The sequence below is a fragment of the Candoia aspera genome, chromosome 4, assembly GCF_035149785.1.
Source record: "Candoia aspera isolate rCanAsp1 chromosome 4, rCanAsp1.hap2, whole genome shotgun sequence".
NCBI lineage: Eukaryota > Metazoa > Chordata > Lepidosauria > Squamata > Boidae > Candoia > Candoia aspera.
The window spans coordinates 44,158,905-44,182,606 of NC_086156.1; the positions used below are offsets into that span (position 1 = coordinate 44,158,905).

At 39.4% G+C, this 23,702-nt stretch overlaps 1 protein-coding gene across 4 annotated transcripts; it reads right to left on the reverse strand.

Annotated features, from left to right (window-relative positions):
• Positions 1–2,563: 2,563 nt before the first annotated feature.
• Positions 2,564–22,543, reverse strand: ENTPD3 (ectonucleoside triphosphate diphosphohydrolase 3). 4 transcript variants are annotated; one of them, XM_063303948.1, is made up of 10 exons: positions 21,974–22,543; positions 14,043–14,170; positions 11,668–11,785; positions 8,780–8,930; positions 7,312–7,471; positions 6,142–6,372; positions 5,552–5,824; positions 5,227–5,337; positions 4,406–4,543; positions 2,564–2,814 (listed from the first exon to the last, which is right to left on the reverse strand). In XM_063303948.1, exons 2-10 carry the CDS (start codon positions 14,148–14,150, stop codon positions 2,581–2,583), a joined length of 1,524 nt encoding a protein of 507 aa, XP_063160018.1. In that variant the 5' UTR covers positions 14,151–14,170; positions 21,974–22,543; the 3' UTR covers positions 2,564–2,580. The 4 variants fall into 4 exon arrangements, with proteins under 4 accessions (XP_063160018.1, XP_063160019.1, XP_063160022.1 ...); XM_063303949.1 differs by lacking the exon at positions 21,974–22,543 and adding an exon at positions 21,943–21,961; XM_063303952.1 differs by lacking the exon at positions 21,974–22,543 and adding an exon at positions 14,982–15,074.
• Between the last annotated feature and the right edge of the window lie 1,159 nt (positions 22,544–23,702).

Below are 23,702 nucleotides of genomic sequence, written 5' to 3' on the forward strand. Positions count from 1 at the left end.
GGAAGGGCAACTTCGTTTGAGAACAGCGAATACTATTACGCGTGCTCATTGCCGGCCCTTCCGCTTTTTTTCTTTCACGAATGAATGAAATCAATCGGATGAATTCAAGCGGTTACTTCCTGCGCATGCGTTGTCCTGTGGTAGGAGGCTGGTCAAGAAAGTATGTCGTCTCCTTCTCCGTCTTTTAAACTGTGTTCATACATCGTAGATATTGTGTGTATGAAGGCTCGGAAATAAATGGGAAGGGAGATCGTGGGCCGATAATAAAGTCAATTCTTGGGCAATCCGTGGCAACTTTTAGTCTTCCTCGACTGAATTCAGTGCCAGCGTTCGAACGATAGGCTTTTTGTTATTGAATTAATCTATTTTTGGAGTTTGCACGGTACCCTGAACCATAATAATAATGATTAAAACTAGCCAAGTTTAGATTGTTGCTCGTGCAGGCACGAGGCCTTTAATCTCTTGTGTAAACAGAGCCACTGGGTTTGCCGAAAAATATGGTTTACTATTGGCTTGTACGATTGGGAGTTGCTGTAGGCATATAAAGAAAAAAAGATGGCCCAGTCTGTGTTGGCTTTTACCATATAGGCTTTAAGGCCTTTTAAATTTTCAATCTGCTTTTTAAGCAGCCATTTTTCGATTTCAACACTTTTTGGGGGACAGGTTACATTTGTAAGCTGTCTTGGTTAGATATGAACGTCTTACAAAAATAAGTAAAGGAGATCTTATTCTAAAAACTAGAACTACTGCTCCAGGTTAGTAAGTAGTGCAGGCAAACAATTAAAAATGGGGAAATCAGATAGATTCTAGAACAGTGGTTGAAACACAGGTATGATAATCATAGAAAGGAAGTATGCCAGGTCTGGAGAATGTCTTGTGCCAAATAGGGGAGCTGCATAGAAAAATAGTTCCCATAGGTCTAGGCTCTTGGGATATGCATGGTCATCCAACCAGTTTAGTCTACTGGTTAAGGCACCAGACTAGGGACCAGGAGACTGAGAGTTCTAGTCCTGCTTTAGGCATGAAAGCTGGCTGGGTGACCTTGGGCCAGTCCCATTCTCTCAGCCCAACTCACCTCACAGGGTTGCTGTTGTGGGGAAAATAGGAGGAGGAAGGAGTATCAGGTATGTTCACCGCTTTGAGTTATTTATAAAAATAGTAAAGGCAGGATTTAAAAAAACTATATTCTTTTGCATGGGAATGTTCTTCAGATTCAAACCAAACCCTCCATGCAAAATATCACTTCCACTCATGTAGGGTTTTTGCAGATGTTCCTGGTACCTCTGTCAGTTGTTCCAGGAAGAGAGGAAATAAATACACGTTCTACAATGTGTGTGATGTCTCTGATGCTGTGGCTGAATGGTTAGGAAATTGCTCTAGTATGTACGGTGTGAGTTTGAGTCCTAGTAAATCTTTATTTTCTCTTCTAGATGTGCAAAAGACAAGTAGCATTCATCATCTGTCTTTTCCCAGTCTCATGTATTATGTGGAGAACTACTAGAGTGCCTCTGTGTCTTAACACTGTTGCCTCTCCCAGCCTTTCCCATTGGCTGTTTATTTTCTTCTTCATCAATCCTTCTCCCAACAGGGCCATTTTAAAATTTTCTTTTCCTTCTCCAACTTGGCATCTTCTAGATACATTGGCCATGCTGGCGGAAAATTGTAGTCCCAACAGATCTGGAAGTAGTGAGATTAAAGAACAGTAGTGTATGTCGAGCTTCAAAACACTGTTTATGAGCAACATAGAAAAATTTGGGAGAATACTTAGGGTACTGCAGACGTGCCACCAAGCTGATGGATTGGGGCACTGGGCATTATATGTGTTGCAGTAGAGAGGAGATGTGTCACTGGGTTTATTGACTTCTTCCATGGATAGGTGATACATGGGTTCTATCACTGGCCCAGCAATTGGTGAGCAGCAATGTTCTAGAGACCGTAGAGGTCTGTGTGGTTTCTTATACCATCTCTTAAGCCATTTCCTGATTGTGGATCTTTGCTGCCCATTAAACCTAAATATGTACTGTAGGAATTATTTTCCCAGCATAGTTGGAGCATATTTTTCCCAATACCCATCTGACTTGATTATTCTTGTCACACTGCTTCTGTGTACATGAAAGTAGGCTTCTACATTTTGTATTAACTCATCTTGCATAAGTTCTTGTCACTAATTACTATAGTGGATTACTAACTCCCACTTCATGAATGTTTTGAAAGGTTATTTTTCAAATTATTCTTTAATCATCCTGATTAGAAATACAAAGACCTGGCTAACTAATCTACCCTAGGTGATTCCCCCCTCCCCCTCAAAAAAAGGGAGGGAAAGGCTATTTACTAGACTGGAATAAGTTAAAAATATCTCCCTCTGATAACCCTCCACCCCTTGCATCCTAGGCCTTTCTGGGTTCTTGCTTTTATTGCTGCATATAAACAATTACATCCTGAACTGCATCAAAGTTCTAGATGAGAACTAAAATAGATTGAAATACTCAGAATGAGATACTTTCTAATAGATACTGAGGGGTTTTTTTTCTTGCTTTTTACATAATTAGTGAAAATTCTGGTCTCCTTTGTGAACTTGTTTTATTCTGTGGCAAATACATGCTCAGCTTGACAAGTGTTCTTTCGCATGCGAGACCGAACATATGAATATACCAGGAAAACCACACACAACAATGCCACTGCTGTGAAGAAGAGTAGAAGTCCAGCAAACAGAGAAGGGTTCATAGGGAACCAGATCCTATTGCTCTCTGCTGGGATCATGTTGGTGAGGCTAAGCATGTAGCCCAGTGACCAGGCAATGCTGCTGTTATCAACCTAAAGCACAAAAAAGAAACACTGTATTACTGACATTAAAATATAAGGCCTTTCTTACTATGAAAAGCTAATTTTCTGTGTAAACGTAAAGACACATTTCCATTGAGTTCAGCTCCTGGTGACTAGATGGACATACCCTTGTAATTTTTAAAAAAAAAAAATTAGAACAATACTGAAGTGATTTACCACTACCTTGTTTTTTGTTCTGTTTTTTTTCAGTTGGTCGAGCCTAGTGTACAACTCTTGGGTTTCTTTGTAATTTCTCACCTCAGTACTAATCAGGCCCACCCCTTAGCTTCCAAGCCCAGGCAAAGTTGACCACCTGCAGAAACAGCTATGTGCTATTTGAATATTTTCACCCATCTTGCATATGTGGTGCCATGACTTATCTCTGCCAACTGGAGGCACAGATGAGGGCAGACTTTCTGGCAGCAGGATAGCTATTTGCTGCTTTTTTTAAAAAAATAATACTGCAGATATTCGAACACAAAAATAACTATACAAGCCTCGAGTTCATGTATTCTTCCCCCTTTTGCATTTAAGGAAAAGAGATTAAGGGTTTACATCAGAACTCAGAACTGTAGTGTATTCCACATATGTATATTTAAAGCATAGGGAAACTATAATCAAAACTAACCACTATTCTAATTTTGGATATTAGTTTTTTCACCCAAGATGTATAGCAGTGAGCAGTGGTAAAAATCTTGCAAAGTATACATTTTAATAATGGCCAATTATTTGAGAAGGTCTTTTTGTTTACAATCATCTTATTTTATGGGATTTGATTTTATTCTTCCAAAGATTAATTGAAACCTTTTGGCCTGGTTTGAAGGACAACATATACATTTTAAAAACAAATAACTCCCAGATACTGAACAGGAACAGCTACATGGCAAATGTTATCTTTTCCAAAAGCTGAATATATGAAAAGAAAGGTCCTCATGTTGCCAGAAGTCTGGTTTCTCATCTTACTGGTTTGGTTCATACATTGTGATAAACTATAGCTCATTTAACCAGAGTTTATTGAATTACCAAGTTAGTTGGGTTTACCCAACATATTAAACCAAAGCCAAGCAAATCACAATATAGCTTAGCCCAATGTGTGATTAAGTTCACTGTGCAGTGTTTGTCATGTTGTAAAAGTAATCTCAGAATGTATAATGTGAGTTTGAGTCCTAGTAAGTCTTAGAACTGCTGCACAGAAAAATCAGCATGACATTTCAAAGTACTAGCTTTTTTCCTTAATGCATAGAGAAAGATAAGAAAATAGAGGCCCTGAAATGAATGCTGCTTTCTTTCTATAGTCAAGACCATCTGATGTTTAATACATAAAATCTAAATGATAAATCCAGATTCAATACTTAAGTTCTGTCTAATAGTATGAATTAAAACTCTGCGAGCCCCAGATATGACACCTGACCATGTTTCAAAGCTGGACCATAATAAGCCATTTTTTAATTGGGGCAGTTCTAAGAAAGGCTGTGGAGAACTGCTATAAAATGGCTCCAAATTCCCTTCTAGATCCCTTAATTCCTCAAGACGTGTATCTTTCTTAATTAAACAAATTAATCTTAAAACAGAATTAACTTACTTCTTTTTGAAAATGAATCTGAGGCCAGTTCTCAGCATTAAACTTATACCCATGTACAAGTAAGAAATAGATGTAGTTTGCTGAAAAGCAGTAAGATCTTGCATACGTTTCCTCAAATTTAGGGAGCATAAATGGCAGCTGAAAAACAAAACTCTTTTATTTTTTTAAAAATTCTATTTCCTGCTCTTCTGTTGTGATCACAATGATTAAAATACTGTATTTAGGAAAAATCATGTCTTCCTGAAATCCCATGGCAAGATTTGATGTAACTGGCTGCAAACTCAAGCATCTCAAGAAGGAGTAATACAACAGGCAAATAATACCATATGTCAGAAAGTAACTGTTTCAGTCTACTTTCAAATATATATTTTTCCAGAGAAAACAAAGTCTGATGTAACCCAAATTTTCTTAGTAAACTTTAGAACAAAATACTATTAAAACAGAATGTTCTATTTTTCAAATAATGTAAACCAAAAGGCACAATCTAGGATCAGGGAGCACATTTATGCCTTGTTGATTTCAATGTGAGAGCCCCATACATGTCTACTCAAAAGTAAATCTCATTATACTCAATGAGGCTTCTTTCCAAATAAGTGGGCTTAGTATTGCAGTCTTAAGGACTTGCTCAACTTTGCCTGGATCACTCCCAGCAGCATGAACCTGGAATGAGGCCTAGTCTCATAGAGCTCCATTATTAATTAATACATTTTCTGGAGTAGCTTTTTCTTTAAGCAATTGGATTAAGAAGGTTGGCTTTACGCAGGAATATGCCATGTCTTTTACTAGTACTTCTTTTTCAAAAGTTAGAGATTGATACAGACCTTGTTCCAATCCTGTGAGCAGAAAGCCCACATGCTTGAATTGAACTCAGCCAGTGAAAATTGTCCAGTTAAATTCAAAGCATTGACTGTGTAGTAAAATCCAGAAAAGGCCTATAAATAAAGCCAGGTTAGTGACTGAAAAAGCATTCTACCTGAAGATTTATTTTGTCAGAGCAAAAATGTATATCCACCCTTCTGATCCACTAGCAAATATTAGATATAAAGATTACGGTACAATAAAATTAGAAACAGCAGCAGTAAGACTCATGCTCTGCCAAACAAAAGAAATGAACAGTACAGTAAGCAGCTAATAACTAAGACTTACCACAAAATTCCCTTTCACCTTTGGCTGGTAGATTCCATTGAATGAACAGTCTTCTCTGTCTCTACAAGATGTGAAATCAAATAACGTTGACACTGCCTCCCTGCAAAGGACTGGATCTCCAGTTCCTATGACATGGACAGACTGGCTTGGGCTGTAGTTCTCTGGTCTTAGAAATGCTGTGCAGAGGCTTCCATACAAATGCTTCATTGTCAGAACAGTTCTATAATTCTGAGGATAGCATGGATTTTTTATCCCAGTTCTATTGTCGGAATTCTAATTGTTCACCAAAACCCACGCAAAATAAAAAAGACAAAGCCAGGAAGGATTTCATTAGAAGACATTTACAAACAAAGCATGTGCTGCAGTGTTACCCCATCCCCATTTTAATTTCTTTAAGAAAACGATCCATCTATCATCTATCCACCCACCCACCCACCCATTTCATATTTATTTATTTATTTTTATTGATGGCCTGGAAATAAGGGAGCCTAGTGGGTATCAAAAGTTATGCTTGCTGGAACACTGGGGACTTTGGCCGGCATGTTGGGAATTCCAGAGCTAAGTCCTAACAAACATGTCCTCAGTCATACCTGCAGAATTGAAGCTAGCAGTTTTTTCTCTGCTTCATCTCTCCCATAACACTGGAAGCTGTGGGTGTACACACTGTATGGGTAACCAAACAGCTGCACCTGTAGCGTGCTGTTGGAAGTTTGTGTGGTTTCCTCAGGGATGAACGATATCTGGGTGGAAGCCCCTCCTAGATCCAGTGCACCTGTAGTCTCGACTCCGTGAGGATGGACCCAGGCACTCCAAAGGTTTTTCTAGATATAAAGAGGATCAAGTTGAAATATCATCTAATGTGGGATTCTGCTCCTCTCTTTCTTAACGTAGAAGATATTAGAAAACAGTGCTCAAATCAAAATGGAAAAATCTCTCTAAGATTGTCTGTGGGATTCTTTTGGATACACCTTTAACGAATACCTTAAATGTATGAGACGCTTACATCTGGCATACAGAAAATCAGTGCTAGGCAAAACAAAACGAAAATAGGAACTTTTGCTGGTAAGTCTTTCCTAACATTATTGCCACATTTATTTATTTATTTATTCATTCATTCATTCGAATTTTTGCCACCACCCATCTCCCTCCACAAGAGGGACTCTGGGTGGTTTACAACAAAAGCAATCAATTAAAACAGTAATCATAAAATATACAGTTATCAAATATAAAAATAAAAATAAGAATAAAATCCAAGTGGCAGATGATCTAACTCAGTCCATGTGTGTAAGGAGCACTCTAAGGCTCCAGCCAGGAGTAACTAGTCCCCTCCCTGCCCCAAGCAAGATGGCAGAGCCAAGTCTTCAGGTTTTTCCGGAAGATCAGGAGCAAAGGGGCTAGCCTCACCTTCGGGGGCAAAATGTTCCAGACGGTGGGAGCTACTGCAGAGAAGGCCTGCTTCCTGGACCGCACCAAATGGAACTCCCTTACCAATGGCGTCCACAACATGCCCTCTCTGCATGCTTATTTTTTATTTAAATTTTAAATATTATTATTTATTATTTAAATTAATTATTTTATTTATTATATTTTATTATTTAAGTTTATTTTATGTAATATACATTGTACTAGTATACTTAGGAAACTGCACTGATTTTTGTCTTGCTTAAAATATAGGAAGCCTATGCTAATCACAGCATATATCCATTCAAATATGTAGGAAACAATAGAACGCAGTAAAACATGCAGAATATTCCACACACCTCCAAGAAATTGCCCTTTAAATAGTTGGCTGTAATCCATCCATACACCCCTTCCTCTTGCCCAGTTATGATTTGAGCACCCCTAAATTCAAAGGGCTGGGACGTGAAGTAGGTCTGAATGCTCTGAAGGACTTCACTGGCTGCTGATTCATTTTGCAACCTAAGTAATTCACAGAACACAAAATGCTGAGTGTCTGAAAGGAGATGTTTACCCTTCATAATTTACTAAATTGACTAACTACAGAAAGTTGATGATCTTTTTTTAACTCAAAGGCTGATTCATATATGTGTGCGTATCACTGGATTACTTTAAAATTTCAATCAAATGCATAAACTCTTTGGAAAAGATTGTGTTTGAAATGGTACAGGTTGTATCTTAGTAATTAATTTGTGCAGGCTTATTCAAACATCATTACAGTGGGTGAGTTATGAATATACATGTGTGAACAAGCCCCAAGATACATGCAGCTACACTAAAGCGGCATGTTTATCCTTGTTTCCTTAGAAAGATCAATGAGGCTTTCTGACAGGTATATATAACTGTCTATACCTGCTTACTCAGAAGTAGGTCCCACTGAATGGAATGCAAATTATATATGAGTAGACATCTATGGTATTGCTTTGTAAATCTGTTCCAAAAATTCATGTCCTGCTTTGTAAATAACAGATGTAGCATATACTGTGTTGAAATGCTTGTGCATTAGAGAGATTGAATAGTTGCCATGCGTCCACAAGAGAAAATGCAATGAATCCTAATTATACATACTGTATATATATATATCACAGTTGGGTATCATAACAGATATTGACCATAATTTATGGGCACCTATTTTTAATTCATTCAGTAGCAGTAAGACAGGATTTCAACATTTGACTATTTTCTTAAAAAAAAAAGTAAAAAACATTTTATTTCAATTATGGAAACTCTAAAGGTCATTATTTACATTGCATAACCCACAAAAATCTATACATGCAGGGTTTTTTAAAAAAAAATAAAATAAAACAGACATATGCAAAACAACATTGAAGCAGCCCCACCATACTTCCTCTTCCTTGGTTGCCATGCAATTATGGCAGCCCACAGCACAAATAAGAACATCAAGGTCTTTGTTGGCCCAAACTCATTTAGAAAAACTAATACTATTGTGAAATACCCAGGAACATTCAGACCTAGGATTGACCTTCTTTAAAACAATTAAAAATCTGTTTAATCTCAGCAAAGATTTTATTTCTCAACAGTCTATCTAGAGAAGATGACAATCTCTGTTCAGCGTATAGAGTCAGCTACCATACCCCTTATCTATTAATCTCATAGACTGATGGGGGTTAAATAACAAGGAGAAAATGTTATTGTGAATTGTTATTCTGCTCTACTGCACTTAGTAGTGAAACAATGAATAAAGAATTATGTGCAGTAGCCCTATTTAACAGAGCCATGTCAGAATGTGCTGTAGTTTTCCTATTATACCTCAGAAGTCTCATGCCAGCTGTGGCTCCCAAGTAGACAGGTGTGCTTCTGTGCAAATGTAAAGGAATTTTCTCCTTTACTTTATTCATACAATCATTGATGGGCGTAGCAGTTTCTTGAGGGTTACTACCATAGCTGGATATCCCAGGACCTAGGAAAAAGTAATTAAAATATTTAGTTCGTTCTGCCAAGATCAGCACAATATGATTTTTCTTATTCCACTCTGACCTAAGCTAACTTTGCTTGGGCATTTTATTTTCTTTTATGTTTAAAGCAATTTAGAGCACAAATTTCAGGAAAAGACTTATCTTGTAGTCATGACTAGGGCTACTACTTCTGGATCACAAAACTCAGAAACTCAATTTCTTTGCTTCCATTAGCGGTCATCCAGATTTTTGCAACCTATCTATGGTAGCCCTACTTGGGAATCTTGCATTCATTTTTAGTTGCCAATATTGCTCCATTAGAGTTTTTAATCTTTTTAGTTTTATTTTAGTATATATTTAAAAACACATTCAAAAAAGAAAACAGGAACTATGAAAAACAAACAAAAAACAGAAGAGATTTACAAGCATTACAAGACTGAATAAAAATTTTCAAGTATCATTAAATAAGTGTACCCTGTTTGTCTTATGTAATGCTGGTTGCAATCCTAGCAGTTAATTTTGTATACAATATTAGTTCTATCTTGGCAAGGTAGGTAATCTTGGTTTGCACAGAATTCTTTGTTGTGTTGTTTTTGGTTTGTGGATCACTGTGATGCCTAGTTTTTGGAGCAGTTTGTGTTTTGCTATATTTTTTATGTATGGGAATATTATTGTAGTGGGTTTGAGGATGTCTTTCTGTTCATTGTTTTGTTTCCTAGTGCATTTTAATGAAATTGGAGGACAGCTGTTCAATTCGCATATATTTTGGAGGCAGCTAAATTCTACTTTTTAGTGGGTTGGTGAGTGGAAGCACATTCTCATTCTGTTGATGTGTGTTCCTATGCAGTTGATCTTGTGTGCTGTGGGGTAATTGCTGTGGAAATTCTTAAATACATAAGAAGACAATGCAGGTCACGCATTTGGCTGGGAGAATATGGAAATAATAGATCACACAAACGGGAGAGCCACTGGATATTTGGCATTCAAATAAATGGGCCATCAACAGATCTGTGGAGCTGATTAAGATGTACTACCAAGCCAGGCACCTGATCCAGGCCACACATAGCAAATAGATGAGGCAGACCAATCAAAACAGAGATAACACCATTCCCAGCAACCCATTAATTGACATTTCCCATTAAACTTCCGATCACCAAGCAGCCCTCTGAGTTCACAACTTATACACGTTACAAATACTGTAAGGCAGTCCCCACTTTTGAATTGTTGCAATGAGGAAGCCTCACAGGGACGTAAGGCAAAACTTCTGCCAAGAAGATGAATACCTTGGTACTGATCTGCTGAAGCCCAGAAAACCCAGCTACTATGTTCTTTATGTATAAGCTTATTTGCTTACATAACGATCAATGCTTGACCATGCAAAGAAACTGCAATTTTAGAAACATTTATAAAACTACCTCTGAGGTTTGTAAGGAAAGTGGGTTGGTGGTATTTCTCCACAATACCCTTTCCTGTACTTCAAACTGTCCAAACTAAAAATGTGCAGAATGCCTTTTTTGGAATTTACCCTAGGAAAGAAAACACTGTATTTGAACAGAACACGGTAAGAGTGCTTTTAATCTGCTAAAATTGATTGACACCTGATATGCCTGACTTCACTCAGTAAGCACACCCAAAGGATATGTGCAAAGGAGGAAGATAGCATCCAGGAAGGATGGTGATCCATTCTAACATGAGGAATATTTAAATATGTGGTCCTCTGCCTTAAAAAAAAATCCTGATCATGTGAGGTAACCAGACTGAGAATCTGCTGCAGACTGCTGCAGACTGTGGCTTTCTATCCTTTCATTAGTCATGAAAGCAGTGCTACAAAGCCAATGATTTTCAGATAGGATTCTATTTGGAGGCTCCTGTTCCTCTATATTTATGGTTCTTATAGTATAATTAGCCTGGAAAAAACATCAAATGCTGCCATGGATATTGCAATACCTAATTGGGTGCATGAGCAGAGATGTTCATGAGTTTGTAGTCATCAGTGAAGATCTCACTTAGACATACAGAACCGTCTGATTAGAGAGTAAATGCCATTGCAAACCAAAAACACCCCTGCATGGAGAATTCAAAAGCAACAGATCAAACAACATTTAAAGCCTAGTTGATCTGGAAATGTCTTTGTCCAAAACATGAGAAGGTTAGTGATGAAACCTGGTGAGCTCTGGTTAGACCACGGCTAAATATTCTGCCCTTGAAACTCAGTGACTATACAGGTAATCTCTTTCTCAGGTTGACTTCTCTCACTTTCAGATATAGGGGAGATAAAAAGAAAGAAGAATGATAAACGCTCATAGAATCCATGTGAGATAAAAACTTACAATAATAACACAGAACTGTTTTGTATTCTGGAACCTAAGTTCTAATAATCTCATTAGCCTGTTTCACGGAATCCCACAGAAACTACCACTGCAATTTCCATGAAGCAGGGACAGCTGAAAACAGATTTCCTCTATCACTGTCACAGTTCCATAGACATGAAAATGACAATTCATGCATGATTTTGTCCGTGGTTAGATTCCAGACTGAAAAATCTGTTCCTTTGTAGTAGCAATTCTAAGCAGAAGAAGACATCTTTGACTCAAGATCAGAAATCATTTTATCACGTGCTAGACAGGTGCCGAGTATGACTCAGACATACAAACTAATTCTCCTTCCTCTCCTCCACCAAGACAGTTCAGTTTTTGCTATTTCTTTTGATTCCATGCAATTATTTCAACATTTCTTCCTCACCTTTCACATTGCACTTGAAGGTCTGACTTACTACTCCAGTATTATTTTCTTTTTCTGCTGGCCATTCATATACATAGACTGTTGTCCGAGATGAACCAGCATCGAGCACTATTCCATACTGAGGAGGGCAGAGGGAAGAGACAGGTTACAAACCCAGAAGAGTAGCAACTGAGTTCTTTGTACAAGCTCAATATGATTTATGACTTCCCCATCACCATACCTTTGATGGCACCTATCTGGCCCTAGTGCAAGGCAGAGAGAGACTGTACAGCAGCAGAAACTCTCCTATTCTTTCTGATCACATCTCCCTATCTGCTGACTCTTTTGAGACCCCTGGCCATTTCCATCCCTTAATGCCAATAATATTTATTGGATGTTGTCTTGGTCCATTAACAATCTCATTAAGCTACCTTCTTCCAACAGAGTCTTTCCCAATCAGGTGCCTTCTGGATGTGTTGGACTTTAGTCCCCCAAATCTGAAGCCACCATGGCTCTTATGTATGTTGAAATCCAATGTATCTTAAGGGCACCACATTGGAGGCAGTGCCATTGGCAACTGTGAGAGCAGGCAGAGAGGCAGGCAGCCCAAGCCATGTACATCATCAGCACAGTCACATGGGTGACTCTGTCCATGTCACACATGCTGCTAAGGTCATAACTGCTACACTGCAGCCTTTGTTCAAATGAGCACTGAGCAAGTTCTGACAGTTGCCAGTGTAATCCCACTGTCAGGTTAACTTCTGAACGTGGAACGTCTGGGTCATCCTGCCTTTCCCTTTAGGCAGCAAAATAGCTCAAGCCAGGGCTTGGTTGTCATATCGCATATTACTGTGCAAACCTCCCTCCGTCTCAAAAACCAGCTTGCTAGGCGGCAGCAGGCACAGCTACTGAAGAGGAACAAATGCAATGCTTCTTTGCACTCACAGTACTAGTTTCATGTTTCCTTCCTTATGGCTACAGGAGATCTGACTTTTGAGAATTCATAATGCTCTCTAAAGCTCCATCTTGTGATCCAGGGCAAATGTATACAGTGGAACTCTCTTGTGCTCAAATATTTGTGACTCACACAGAAACAGTAAAAGGTGATCCATGTGTGACCAAGTGAACAAGAATTATGATTGTAATATTCTGAGGCAGTAATGTTGTCCATTGAATTCTGTGGCCCCACCTGGTGTATTTAAGAACATGGTCTTGTGATGTAAGAAATAAAGTGTTTTAGGCAGCAATCCTAAACAGACTGGATTAGGGAGCAAATCTTGATGAGCTCCAGGAGACTTCCTTAGTTATTTATTTGGAAATAAGTAAATTTGCTTGGAACTGTAGCACCAAAGGCAAAGTACTGTATGGTTTGTGAAAATTAGTGGAGACCATGTTTCTAAGAGAAGTAACTAGCTGTGTAATGGGACAAGTCCAACATATTATAGGGAACACAATTTACCCCCTGCCCCGCCCCACTGCCTAGTTCGGAACTAGAACTGTTTTCCCATACCTACTATTTGCAGTGATTCAGAAGACATGTTTTGGACCACAGCCAAGCACACGGTCTCTGAAATTCATTGAAACGGTGCAATGTTTTTCAGGCTTTTGTGTGAGCCTGAAAAAAGGCTACCACCTCTGAGAGTTGCATTATTTTTTTCAACAGAGCTGAAAGAGATGCTTCTAATGCATCTCAAATTCTGACCTTACTCCATCAATAATTTCCCCCCTTTTCTTCTACCTTGGAATTGACAGTTAGAAGAATAATGCCATCAACAAGTTGTAACTGGTGGGGGAATCTAGCAGTTACACCCATCAAATCCAAATCGCTTAAGGAAAATATGTATAATTAAAATGCGTCCTTTCACAAGGAGCTGTATACGCTTTTGGTGGGTAGCTTCAGATTTCTCTTATGTAATTGTCCAGAGATACTCTCAGTACTAACCTCACATTTTATATACTTACTACTTTAATTATCGAAGTACCTCTTCTTGATTGACATCTTATGCTAACTGTTTTCGTGTGCCCCACAATTTTTGGTAGCTTCCTTGTAACTGGTCAGCTAAAACCTACCATATACTGCATTTTTCTTATCTAAGCAAGAAACCCTCAGGCTTTCTGTCCTTGTCCTTTAGCAAACAAAGTGCTGGCTTGGGATTATGGTTGTTGAAGTGTAGCATATCTGGAGAGCATCTAGAGAAAAGAAGGTACTCAGGCTTAAATCTGCACAGTGCCACTCATCTTCTAGTCTAAGGAGTGTGGAGACTGGGCTCCCTGGATTGAGCATCTTCACATGCTCAGAAACATTTGCTTCCACTATTATGTAATTGGCTCAGCAGTTAAGCCCAGATCTCAGACATCAGATGTGGCAAAAGTCCTAGCTTATTATTTAAGCCTACCTTTAGACCCGGAGAAAGGATCTGTTTTCGATTCATCTGGACAAGAGTAATAGTAACAATAACGGCAATGCTTAAAAGCAGAAAGATTAAAGTGACAATGGTTGGCATTTTGCAGTGGACTTGGAAACCTAAAAATAAGGAGAAGAAAAAGGACATTATTAATTTGTGGAAGAGAAATTACTTTCTTAAACTAAACTTTAACTCCTGAAGTCCAAGTTCTTCATCAGCTTGAGATGAGGAAGATGACATCCTGTAGATAGTCTACTGGACTGAATACAGATGTTACACTATTGTGTAGTCTTAGCCAATCTAGCCCCCTATAGATAAGTTGAGATAACAACTTCCAGAATTCCCTGCACATCTGGAGGGCCTTAGCCAGAAAGACTGAGCTAGTTGGATAATAGATATATTTTATTGTGTATATAATAGATATATTTTCATTTACGAAAGTTGCCTTCCTTTTTTCATTACAGAGCTTCTGTCTTGTTGTGCAAAAATTTAACCAGTAGATGTTATGATTTTAATTCCTGCCTGATCCACAGCATTTTTACATACAAGAAGCATTCCAGAATAAGTCTGAATTCAGAGCCAGCTGATAACATGCACATCTTTGGATGAGGCATAGGCAGATGGGTGAACCAACACCATGCTTAATGTCCACAGAAGCTTTCCCCAAATGGATGCCCCCTAGGAACTACAATTTCTAAAATTCCTAATCAGCATGGTTCAGAATGACAGCTTCTAAGCAATTCAAAGTACTGTGACAATCTTGTCTGCTGTGTGTGATTTGCAATAGCTTATTCGCATATGTTAATAAATGTTGCATGGGTATGGCAAGGATGAAAAGGAATCATAAGATAACTGCATTATTTATTATTGTTGTTATTATCCTGACTTTTATATATGTCATAGCAATCACAAAGGCTAAATTCTTTTCACCAGTTCTTTCTAAGTGAAAGATGGAATTCTCAGGATTACTTATGGTGCAGTAGATTCTGTGATGTAGCCATATTCCATGCCTCCAAGTGCTTCCCAGTACTTTGACATACATGTGCTAAAGAGAAAAGATGCAGAAAAGATTGCTATAACATTTCTCCCAGGCACATATCCCAGGAGATTTGTGAAGTAGACTGGCTAGAACTGTCCATTTTGTAAAATTGAGAAGAAATTCCTGCTTCCGCCATATCATGGAAGTATGGAAGTTCCCCCACCTCCAGGAATGCTCATAGTTGGACACATATTTTGACCCTGCTAATCTAGATCTGTGGGGAAGGGTAAGAATAGCTTTCTCCAGAGCATTCCTCTCATTGATCTGAAATAAGTCAGGAGTCCCAGCCCCAAATGGCCAATTGACTCTCTTTGTATTTATTTGGTTATGGGTATTTGAATGGGAACCAAACAGGGCTTGCATCATAAAAATGCAGACGTGTAACAATTACTTCCAGGCCTCAATTTCAGTTATAGCAGTAGCACTCAAGTATAATGTTGCAGTCTAATGCAAGAAATGGAGTGCTACCTGCTACTCTAATTGTGTTCTAAACTTAATGAGGAAAACTGCAGTACTCCCATTATCTACATTGCCTCAATAAATTCAGACTAATTCGCTCTTACAGCTTCCTGAGCAGGAAAAACATCCACAAACTTTAAAACAGCTGTTTAAAAGGGCATTCTGTGTTCACAAACATAATGAAGCACCAGGTAACAAAATTTTAACTTAGCATGTTGTGAAAATCCAAACCAAGTAGTTCATTTATGGTTAAACTTATTGTGAAAATCCAAAATAAAACAAAACTGGTTTGATTTAGTAAAGCATGGTTAAATTAACCATGAGTATTGCTGAGCTAATACTGTATAGCATATCAAAGGACCGGCTGTGCTGGTTGTAAATGATGCTTGCTGAAGTCCAACACACCTAGATTGTGGATGCATTTCTTAGCACATTCTTACAGAAGCTTGTAGATACACTTAAACAGGGCTCCACATATTCACACACTGTTATAAATTACCATTTGTTTTTATTATGGTTTGATTAAACTACAGTGGCTAAATAAATGCAGAATGCTTAGCCATAAACCATGGTTTAAAAAATGCAATGGCTAAGCTCCCACAGGGCACTAAGCTACAACCCAACATGCCACAATGGAACATCACTCAGAAAGCAAACAGAGGACTTGAAGGGGGGAAACCGGACACTGGCAACGAATAATTTTGAGCAGGAGATGCATGTCCAGCCACATCAAACATTCTTTTAAAAAAAGATGATGTAAGAATACAAGAGTTAATAGACAGTGGGTTCAGTTCCAAGTTTGATTTCCAGACAATTCATTATCTCATCATTATTCACTGGTCAAAAATGTAGTAACACTGCCTTACCTTAAAGACTTACTGCATTCATAAATCCATAATGTACAGGGAGGTACCTGGATATTGGAACACATTACCTTCTCTCTTCATTCCTCAACTGCCTAGTTACTTTTGATGGGTATGTTTTGAGTTGGCTCTGGGGTTTTTTCTTTCAAAAAACAGTCCATAATGCACCTAAGCTAACAGATACGTACTTTAGATGCCTTATGTGCCTAAAACTGACTATGAAGGTAGGTAAGTAGATACAGTATAGGACTGGAACCTTCCATGCTCAAAATACTCTTCTGCTTTGTAGAGTAAAACCTGTGTCACCTGAACATTTAAATTAGAAGGTAAATGGATTATGAAAGATTCAGGACAACTTAAATATAGGATAACATTGTCTCTTAATTTTTACCCAAGAAAGTTATTGTCTGCCAACTTTACTGGAAAAGACAGTAACCTTTACTCCATTTTCAGTGTAATCCTATACAAATCTACTGAAAATTAAATTCCATTAAGTTCAGTGACAATTATTCCTATGTAAATCCAAACAGAAACAAAGCCTTAAGAAAGTTGATTTTCTATCAAAAGTATATGTGGCTCCCATTTTTGACATGTTTCTGTTGATGTGAGCAGAATTCTCAAGCAAGAGGATTAACTCAGTTCAACCCAAGAATTTAAGGGGAAGAACAGCATTTTGAAAACACCAAAAGAACAAAATAGATATCAAATACTAAAACAAACAAAAAACCCCAGTCCTGTTAGAAAACCCCAAATTTAGCGGCCTGATTTATAATTTACTTTCTGATGAGCCTGACTATATTGGTTTGCTTATAAATCTATTCTTAGCCAATTTTCTGGTGACTCTGTTGCACAATTCTGTGAGCCTGCTTTGTATTTGGCTCCTATTTCTGGCTTATTGCCTGCCCATTTCCGACAGGTGCCTCTGTTCCTCTTTTTCTTCATGGTCCTCAGTTCCTTTTGCTCTCCAGTTATTGGTTGCAGCATTTTATTCTTTTTGGTTTTACTTATATTCATTTGCTCTGTTCCTCTTAAGTATTTTGCTTTAAATTTAGAGATCTACAGAAGTTTTGTTTTCCTCTGCCCCCTGTGGTTGATAGGCCTAATGGCTAGAGTACATAGGTCTAATAATGAACGTCCCACTTGTTTCTGTGATGAAGATTCTCATCCCAAATATATTCTGCTTGTGATTTGTGCCACCTTTGACACTTTCTTCCTTTCAATCTCATTCCTGTTTCTACCTGGCCATTGAGCATTCTAATAAAATGACTTTTATTAGAAGTATGCTAGCTAGGCTACAACGTCCAGTGAAACATCCAGTTAAAAGTAATCTTTTATTCAATGTCTCTTTTTATTCTTTATTAATACTTTCTGCTAATTTGCACATTTGGAATATAACTGTGTTTTTTTTATGTTCCTCCTTCTATTAACATACTGGGAGTTACCAGTAGAAAAGTGAAATCTTACAGCATCCTTTCTGGCCAACAGATTTTATCAGAAACTGGAATTACTTTTCTTGTGTATGCTCACTACTGATCATAACCATTGTTATTTTTAAATTGATCACAAGCATTACCACCACTGGAGCGTGTTTGACAGAAGGATGGGGACCACAACGCTGATATGGTATGCTCTTACTGATGTAGTACATATTTTGTGAATATGCTCTGTTGGGAGGATGTGTTTTGATTGCTCCGTTGTTGGGTTTTTAAGCAAATTTGAGACACAGTCACAATTCAACTCTTTCATTCCTGGGATTGTGGTACCTTGACTGGATGGATTGCGCCCAGAGCATATCGCTGTCCTTGTGAATTTCTTTGTATATTTGAACTGTATATTCGAAGGAGTATATTTGAACTGTGTTATTCTTGGCTTTATAGTAAATATTATTGGTTAAAAATAAGAAGTATTTATAGGATATGAATATGAATATTTATAGCTATAACTGTAATCAATGAAACCAATCTGAATTACTATCACATCTGTGATAGTCAATGCTCAACAAAGATATACTGTATAGCAATCACATACTGTATGTTTCCTAAACTAGGCTTCTGGGCAAGACATAGCTGAGGAGCAGTTACTAGGAAAACTACTTAAACTGTATAATCTTCTTCAAATCCAGTTTGATTCCTGGTTACTTCATGATGCATTCATGCAGTATTCTTGGCAGCAAATACAGAAGTGGTTTTCCATTGCTGCCTTCTACAATATTTTTTCAGCCTCTCAATCCAGCCCACGGTCCTGATATTCCTTGGAGATAGTGTCTCTCATTATTAAATAGGACTGTCCCTGATTACATAGCTTCAAAGCCTAGACAAGGTCAGCCAGATGTAACAACCTTAAACCGAGGAAGCAATCCAATACCAGGTAATTCTAGCTGCAGCGTATATTAAAATATTATTTCATTCTTTAAAAAATGTTTCTGTATCTTTTTATAGAACTTATAAAAGTTTTTTTATTAATCTAGAAAAAATGATCACTAATAGGAAGAGCAAATGAAACCATCAATAAAAATACACACTCATACACACATATTTGGGAGTAATTTCATAGCTTAGATACTGGGTACGGATGTCTACACTTCTTATATTTCTCCTTAAGATTATGAATGTATCATTGTATCAGTGCTTTCAAATATTGTTTTGGACCCAGATCTTTGTTGCAAAACCCACAGGTCCAGGAAGGAAGCCTTTTTAAGCAAGAGAGAATTTGGTTCTTTGGGGCCACTGCTGGCTACAAATGATTAACGCGGTCAAACAGTTAAAAACAACTGAGGGCCTCTTTGCTCAAGCAGTCTCCAGTAAATGAGGACACCCATGAAAAATTCTTCACTCATCCTTCCCAGATAAACACAGATAAAATTAAATTGGTGTTTACTATACAAGACTGCAAGAGGACATAAAAAAGTAGCAGCATTCTGGCTAGCTAATATTATTAACCATCTGTCTCCATAAAAACTAGACATAACCTAATAATAGCTGTTTTAAAAATATTATTGTTAAAATCTCAAACACCTCAAAAATAAATACAACCAGCTCGAGACTCCTAATTCAGTTGCAAGTGATCGACCACACAGGGAATATTTGTTTCCCAAATTTTATTAAATTGAAAAAAAGGTCACTCCCCATGAAATCAGCTGACTTGTACAGCACTGAGCATGAGTTCAAGGAATGTGTTAAAATATGTTTCTGCTCAAAGAAACATAAGCTACTCTACATCAGTTGAACTGCATCCGTGATGCTTTGCCCCTCTGCTGTGAGTACTAACCTGTTTGTTCACAGGGCTGGTGGGACAATGTGGAAGACATCTCTTTTTGTTCAAACTACACAGCAGAAGAATGCACATCTGGCATTTATTAACAAACAGAAATACCACCAGTTGTTTATGAAAATAAGTAACACAACTAGTTTTGATGTCAAAACAAGATGAGGCCTACAAATAAGATTAACAACAACCAATAGAAGGGAGGACTTCAAAAAGCTGTGAAATAGAGAAGAGAGGCATTAACAAATCAACTTTGCAAACGGGTGAAGCAGGAATTACAAAGACTTGGTCTGAACATGTCTTAGGATAGGAGATGCGTTTCAGGCTATAGGCAGGAGATAGCAGAGAAAAGATGTCTAAATGCTAACTCCTTCTAGAAAAGAAAATGGCTTGTTAGGGGAAAACCCTTTGACTTGGAAAAAGAGGACTCCCTCCTTGTGTGTCTGAATGGTAGAGTTCATTGTGTTTACCCAGCGTGTGAAGATGCAACAAGGAATATAAAACATAGCAAAGCAAGGGGCTTCGCTGGGAACAAAAAAATCCTCCATCTGTCTCCCAAAATTGTATTCCAAGGTTATATGTTGCTGCTGCTGTTCTCCAATGAACACAACTTTGGTGGTGCCCAATCCATGCTCCTTAAAACGCTCCAGAGCAGAAACCCAGTATTTTCCAATCACCAAGTCATGGAACTTTAGAACATGCTCAGTGTTGCTGCAAGAGCTTTTGGAAAGTGAGCATGAAAATTCAGGTATAAGATGTGACCATTTATTGCCTCCTTTAAAAATATAGAGCAAAGAGGAATACAGATGTAGAAGGCTATAGCAAAAGGGAGATGATAAATGAGCGCTTATCTGAAAAGAGAGTGAGAACACAAAAGATATGCACAGAGGGACAGTGGGATTTCTATTTATTCACGTGAGATAACATGTTTTGAGAAACTAAAGGGAAAAGTGTGTATTAGAACACACCCATGAACAAATCCCACGCTCCATGTTGTAGGAATTCTTTAGATGAAGGAAAGAACTCATATAGGAGCATGTGATGAGGAGCAAGCATGTCTCTGCATCTGAAACAGGGAGCGCATATCATGGGAATTCTGTACATAGGTGTGCAGGCGATTGAGTGATATAAAGAGATCTCTCTATTCCATATTTCGGTGAGAAAGAGAGACAAAGAAAGGAAGAGAATGTATCTGCGCAAAGAGGCCATAGATTAGATGTGTGGTTGCTTTTATGTAGCCTGGGATTAAGAACTAGAGTTGACGGCTGTCATTAATGAGCCATTAGGCTTTGAACAACCTCTTGGATGGCATTATCCAATGGTATCAGCAGGCCAGGATGCTCCCAAGTGGATGGCTCATCAGGACAAAGCGCAGACATGACATGTAAGTGAAAATCTCACTTAAAATATACTTAGTCATCACCCATATCACCTCTAAGCATAATTCCAAAATTCACCACTGAGAAGCATTTAAAGAATGGCAATCTGCCTGACTCAAAGATAAAAACAGAGCAATTTTCATCTTTAAAAAAGGAAAGAAAAACATATTCAGATGGTTAAGCAACCTTATATTGCTTATACTGTCCAAAATTCTCTCTTTTAAACATATACTTGATGTGTCTAACCATATGAATAAGCTTTTATTGTTTTGGCCCCAAAGTATTACAAGTCTCTGTCTGGACATCCTTTAGATCTAGAGTTAAAGGGAAGCCATCTGTTCAGGGAAGAAGGTTTTTCCCAGGGCTATAAACCCTGCAATCCTCTGGACTGAAATGCAGACAAATGGCCACAGAAGTCCCTTCCTGAGGCCTTCACTCTTTTCAGTCTATCAAAATCTTTCTGCCTATATAGTATATGTATGTGGGCAGGTGTGTATGTATATTTGTGTGTATGTGTGACTGTACACAAACACAGACACACACACATGTGTATATCAGACACACATACACTCTATGAAGCCCCATAAACCTAAACCTAGCTTTCCCTTCCAGCTGTAGGGGGGCTACAACGCCCACCACACCACTGGTGATGATGACAATTGTAGTCCTAGCGTATGTAGAGGGCGCCAGGTTGGGGAAGGCTGCCCTGGCTGTACAGCATCCTCCACCTCCCTCCTCCAGCTTCCCTCCTCCTCCCTTCCAAATCAGACTATCTGCAGGGAAACGCAGCGGCTCAGTCAAGCGACACCCCCTCTGCTAGTCTGGAGGGCGAACGTCTCTCTCTCTCTCTCACACACACAGACACACTTACACACACACACACACACCTGACCACCCAGAGAAAGACCCGTCCCTTACTTCTCTCAGGAGCAGCTGTCAGGACTCTGTCCCTGCTGACCAGCACGCGGGAGGCTCCACTGGACCCGTCTTATAATATCTTGAGCGGCGGGAGGGAAGGAAGCTCGCTCTGATCAGGCCGGGGACTCATCCTCGTCGAGCTAAGGAGGAGATGGGGAGGGGCGGGAGACCGGGACCGGCAGGACGAAACTGTCCCTCGCGCGGCGGGAGGCAGCCCACTCGCCGGGCTGCTCCTCGGGTTCCCTGCTGTAAATTCGCCTGGCGCTGCCGCCGCCGCTGGCCCCTCCCTCCGCTGTTTCCCGGAGCGGCAGAGAGACCTGCGCTGGGGATGGGCCCTAGCGCCTCCTGATCTGGCAGGGAAGGCTGAGAGACCTCGACCCACAATCCCCCTCCTCGCTGCCAGCGGCAGCTGGGCCATCAGCCGATCCACCGGCGTTCTGCCACTTCCTTCCAAGCAAGAGGGACAGTCTGGGTCGAAATCTGCTGCAGGGAAAGGCGTGCGCACCTTGCAGCCCCGGGTAGAACCAGTCCCCTTCTTCGCCCTTTCCGATGCTTTCGAAGAGAGGTCGCCGGGTTTTTCCCGTGTGGATGCTTGAGGCACACGTGCCCGGCCGAGGTCTGAGGCTTCCCTTAATATAGGGCAAACGGACCGCGGCTTAGGCTGCAGTCGCGTGCACGCTTAACTGGGAGTTTAGTCCTTCTGGATGCAGCGGACCACACTTACGGGCCAAAAGCCCAAGGCTGTTCCCCACACCCTCATTTTGACTCCCTGCATATTTTCTCCTGGTCTGTATATGAGACGACCCAGCCAGCGAGAGCGGCGCTGTGGTGGTTTTCTAAGGGCAGCTTATCACTCCTACAATGCCTGCCAAATCCTGAGAGAGCCAAATGCCAAGTGGGCACCCATCTGTTTTCACCTTCCTCCATGTCCCCTTTCTATATCCTTCCGGAGACAGAATGGTGGAATTACCGAACTTTCCATTGGGCAGGCTCATGATCTTATCCAGGTTGCTTAGATGCTGTCCCAGGATAACTCAGACCTGAATGACTGTTGCATTATTTGTACTACTTATTACTCTTGTAATGTTGGTAGTGCGGTAGTCCAGCCCAGTGTTTCTCAACCTTGCAACTTTAAGATGTGTGAACTTCAATTCCCAGAATTCCCCAGCCAGCCCTGCTGGGACTGGTCTAGCCACTTATCTGGGCAGAATGCCAGCCATTTGATGCATGTCCTTGCAGCTCCTTTTCACCTGAGCATACATAGCTCCTTGTGGGTCTCATCCTATTTCTCTCAAAAATCCCTTTCCTTTTATGTTTTTTTTTGGGGGGGGGGAATCTTGCTAGCTGGGTGGGTGAAGGAACTCTGAAGCTGATGGGGAAAATACTGTGAAGTGAGATACTAAGAATAAAGTTCAAGGATGTGATATACTGTAGGATAAAAGCCAGCCCTCCAAGAAGGCAGATGTGTTTTAGAAGGTCCTGATAGCTACTGTACAAAGAGGATGATGGTTCTCTGAAGTGGGTGAATGTTTTGTATCCTGGAAGAAACAGATGGAGAACCAACATCAAGAAATTCTGGACAAATGGGGCACAAATTAGGGAGTACTGTGTTATGGAAATTTTAAATCATCTGCTTCCAGAAATCTAGCGCTAACTGCAGCATTAACTTTATACTAATTGATTATTGATTATGAGTCATCAAGTCATTTTCGACTTCTAGCAACCACAT

Coding starts and splice junctions, on each gene's coding strand:
- ENTPD3 (XM_063303948.1), bottom strand. CDS start 14,150: ATGCCAACCATTGTCACTTTAATCTTTCTGCTTTTAAGCATTGCCGTT. Junction 11,786..14,042: donor TCCTTTCTCCGGGTCTAAAG/GTAGGCTTAAAT, acceptor TGCCCTCCTCAG/TATGGAATAGTGCTCGATGC. Junction 5,825..6,141: donor TGCTAGCTTCAATTCTGCAG/GTATGACTGAGG, acceptor GTGAACAATTAG/AATTCCGACAATAGAACTGG.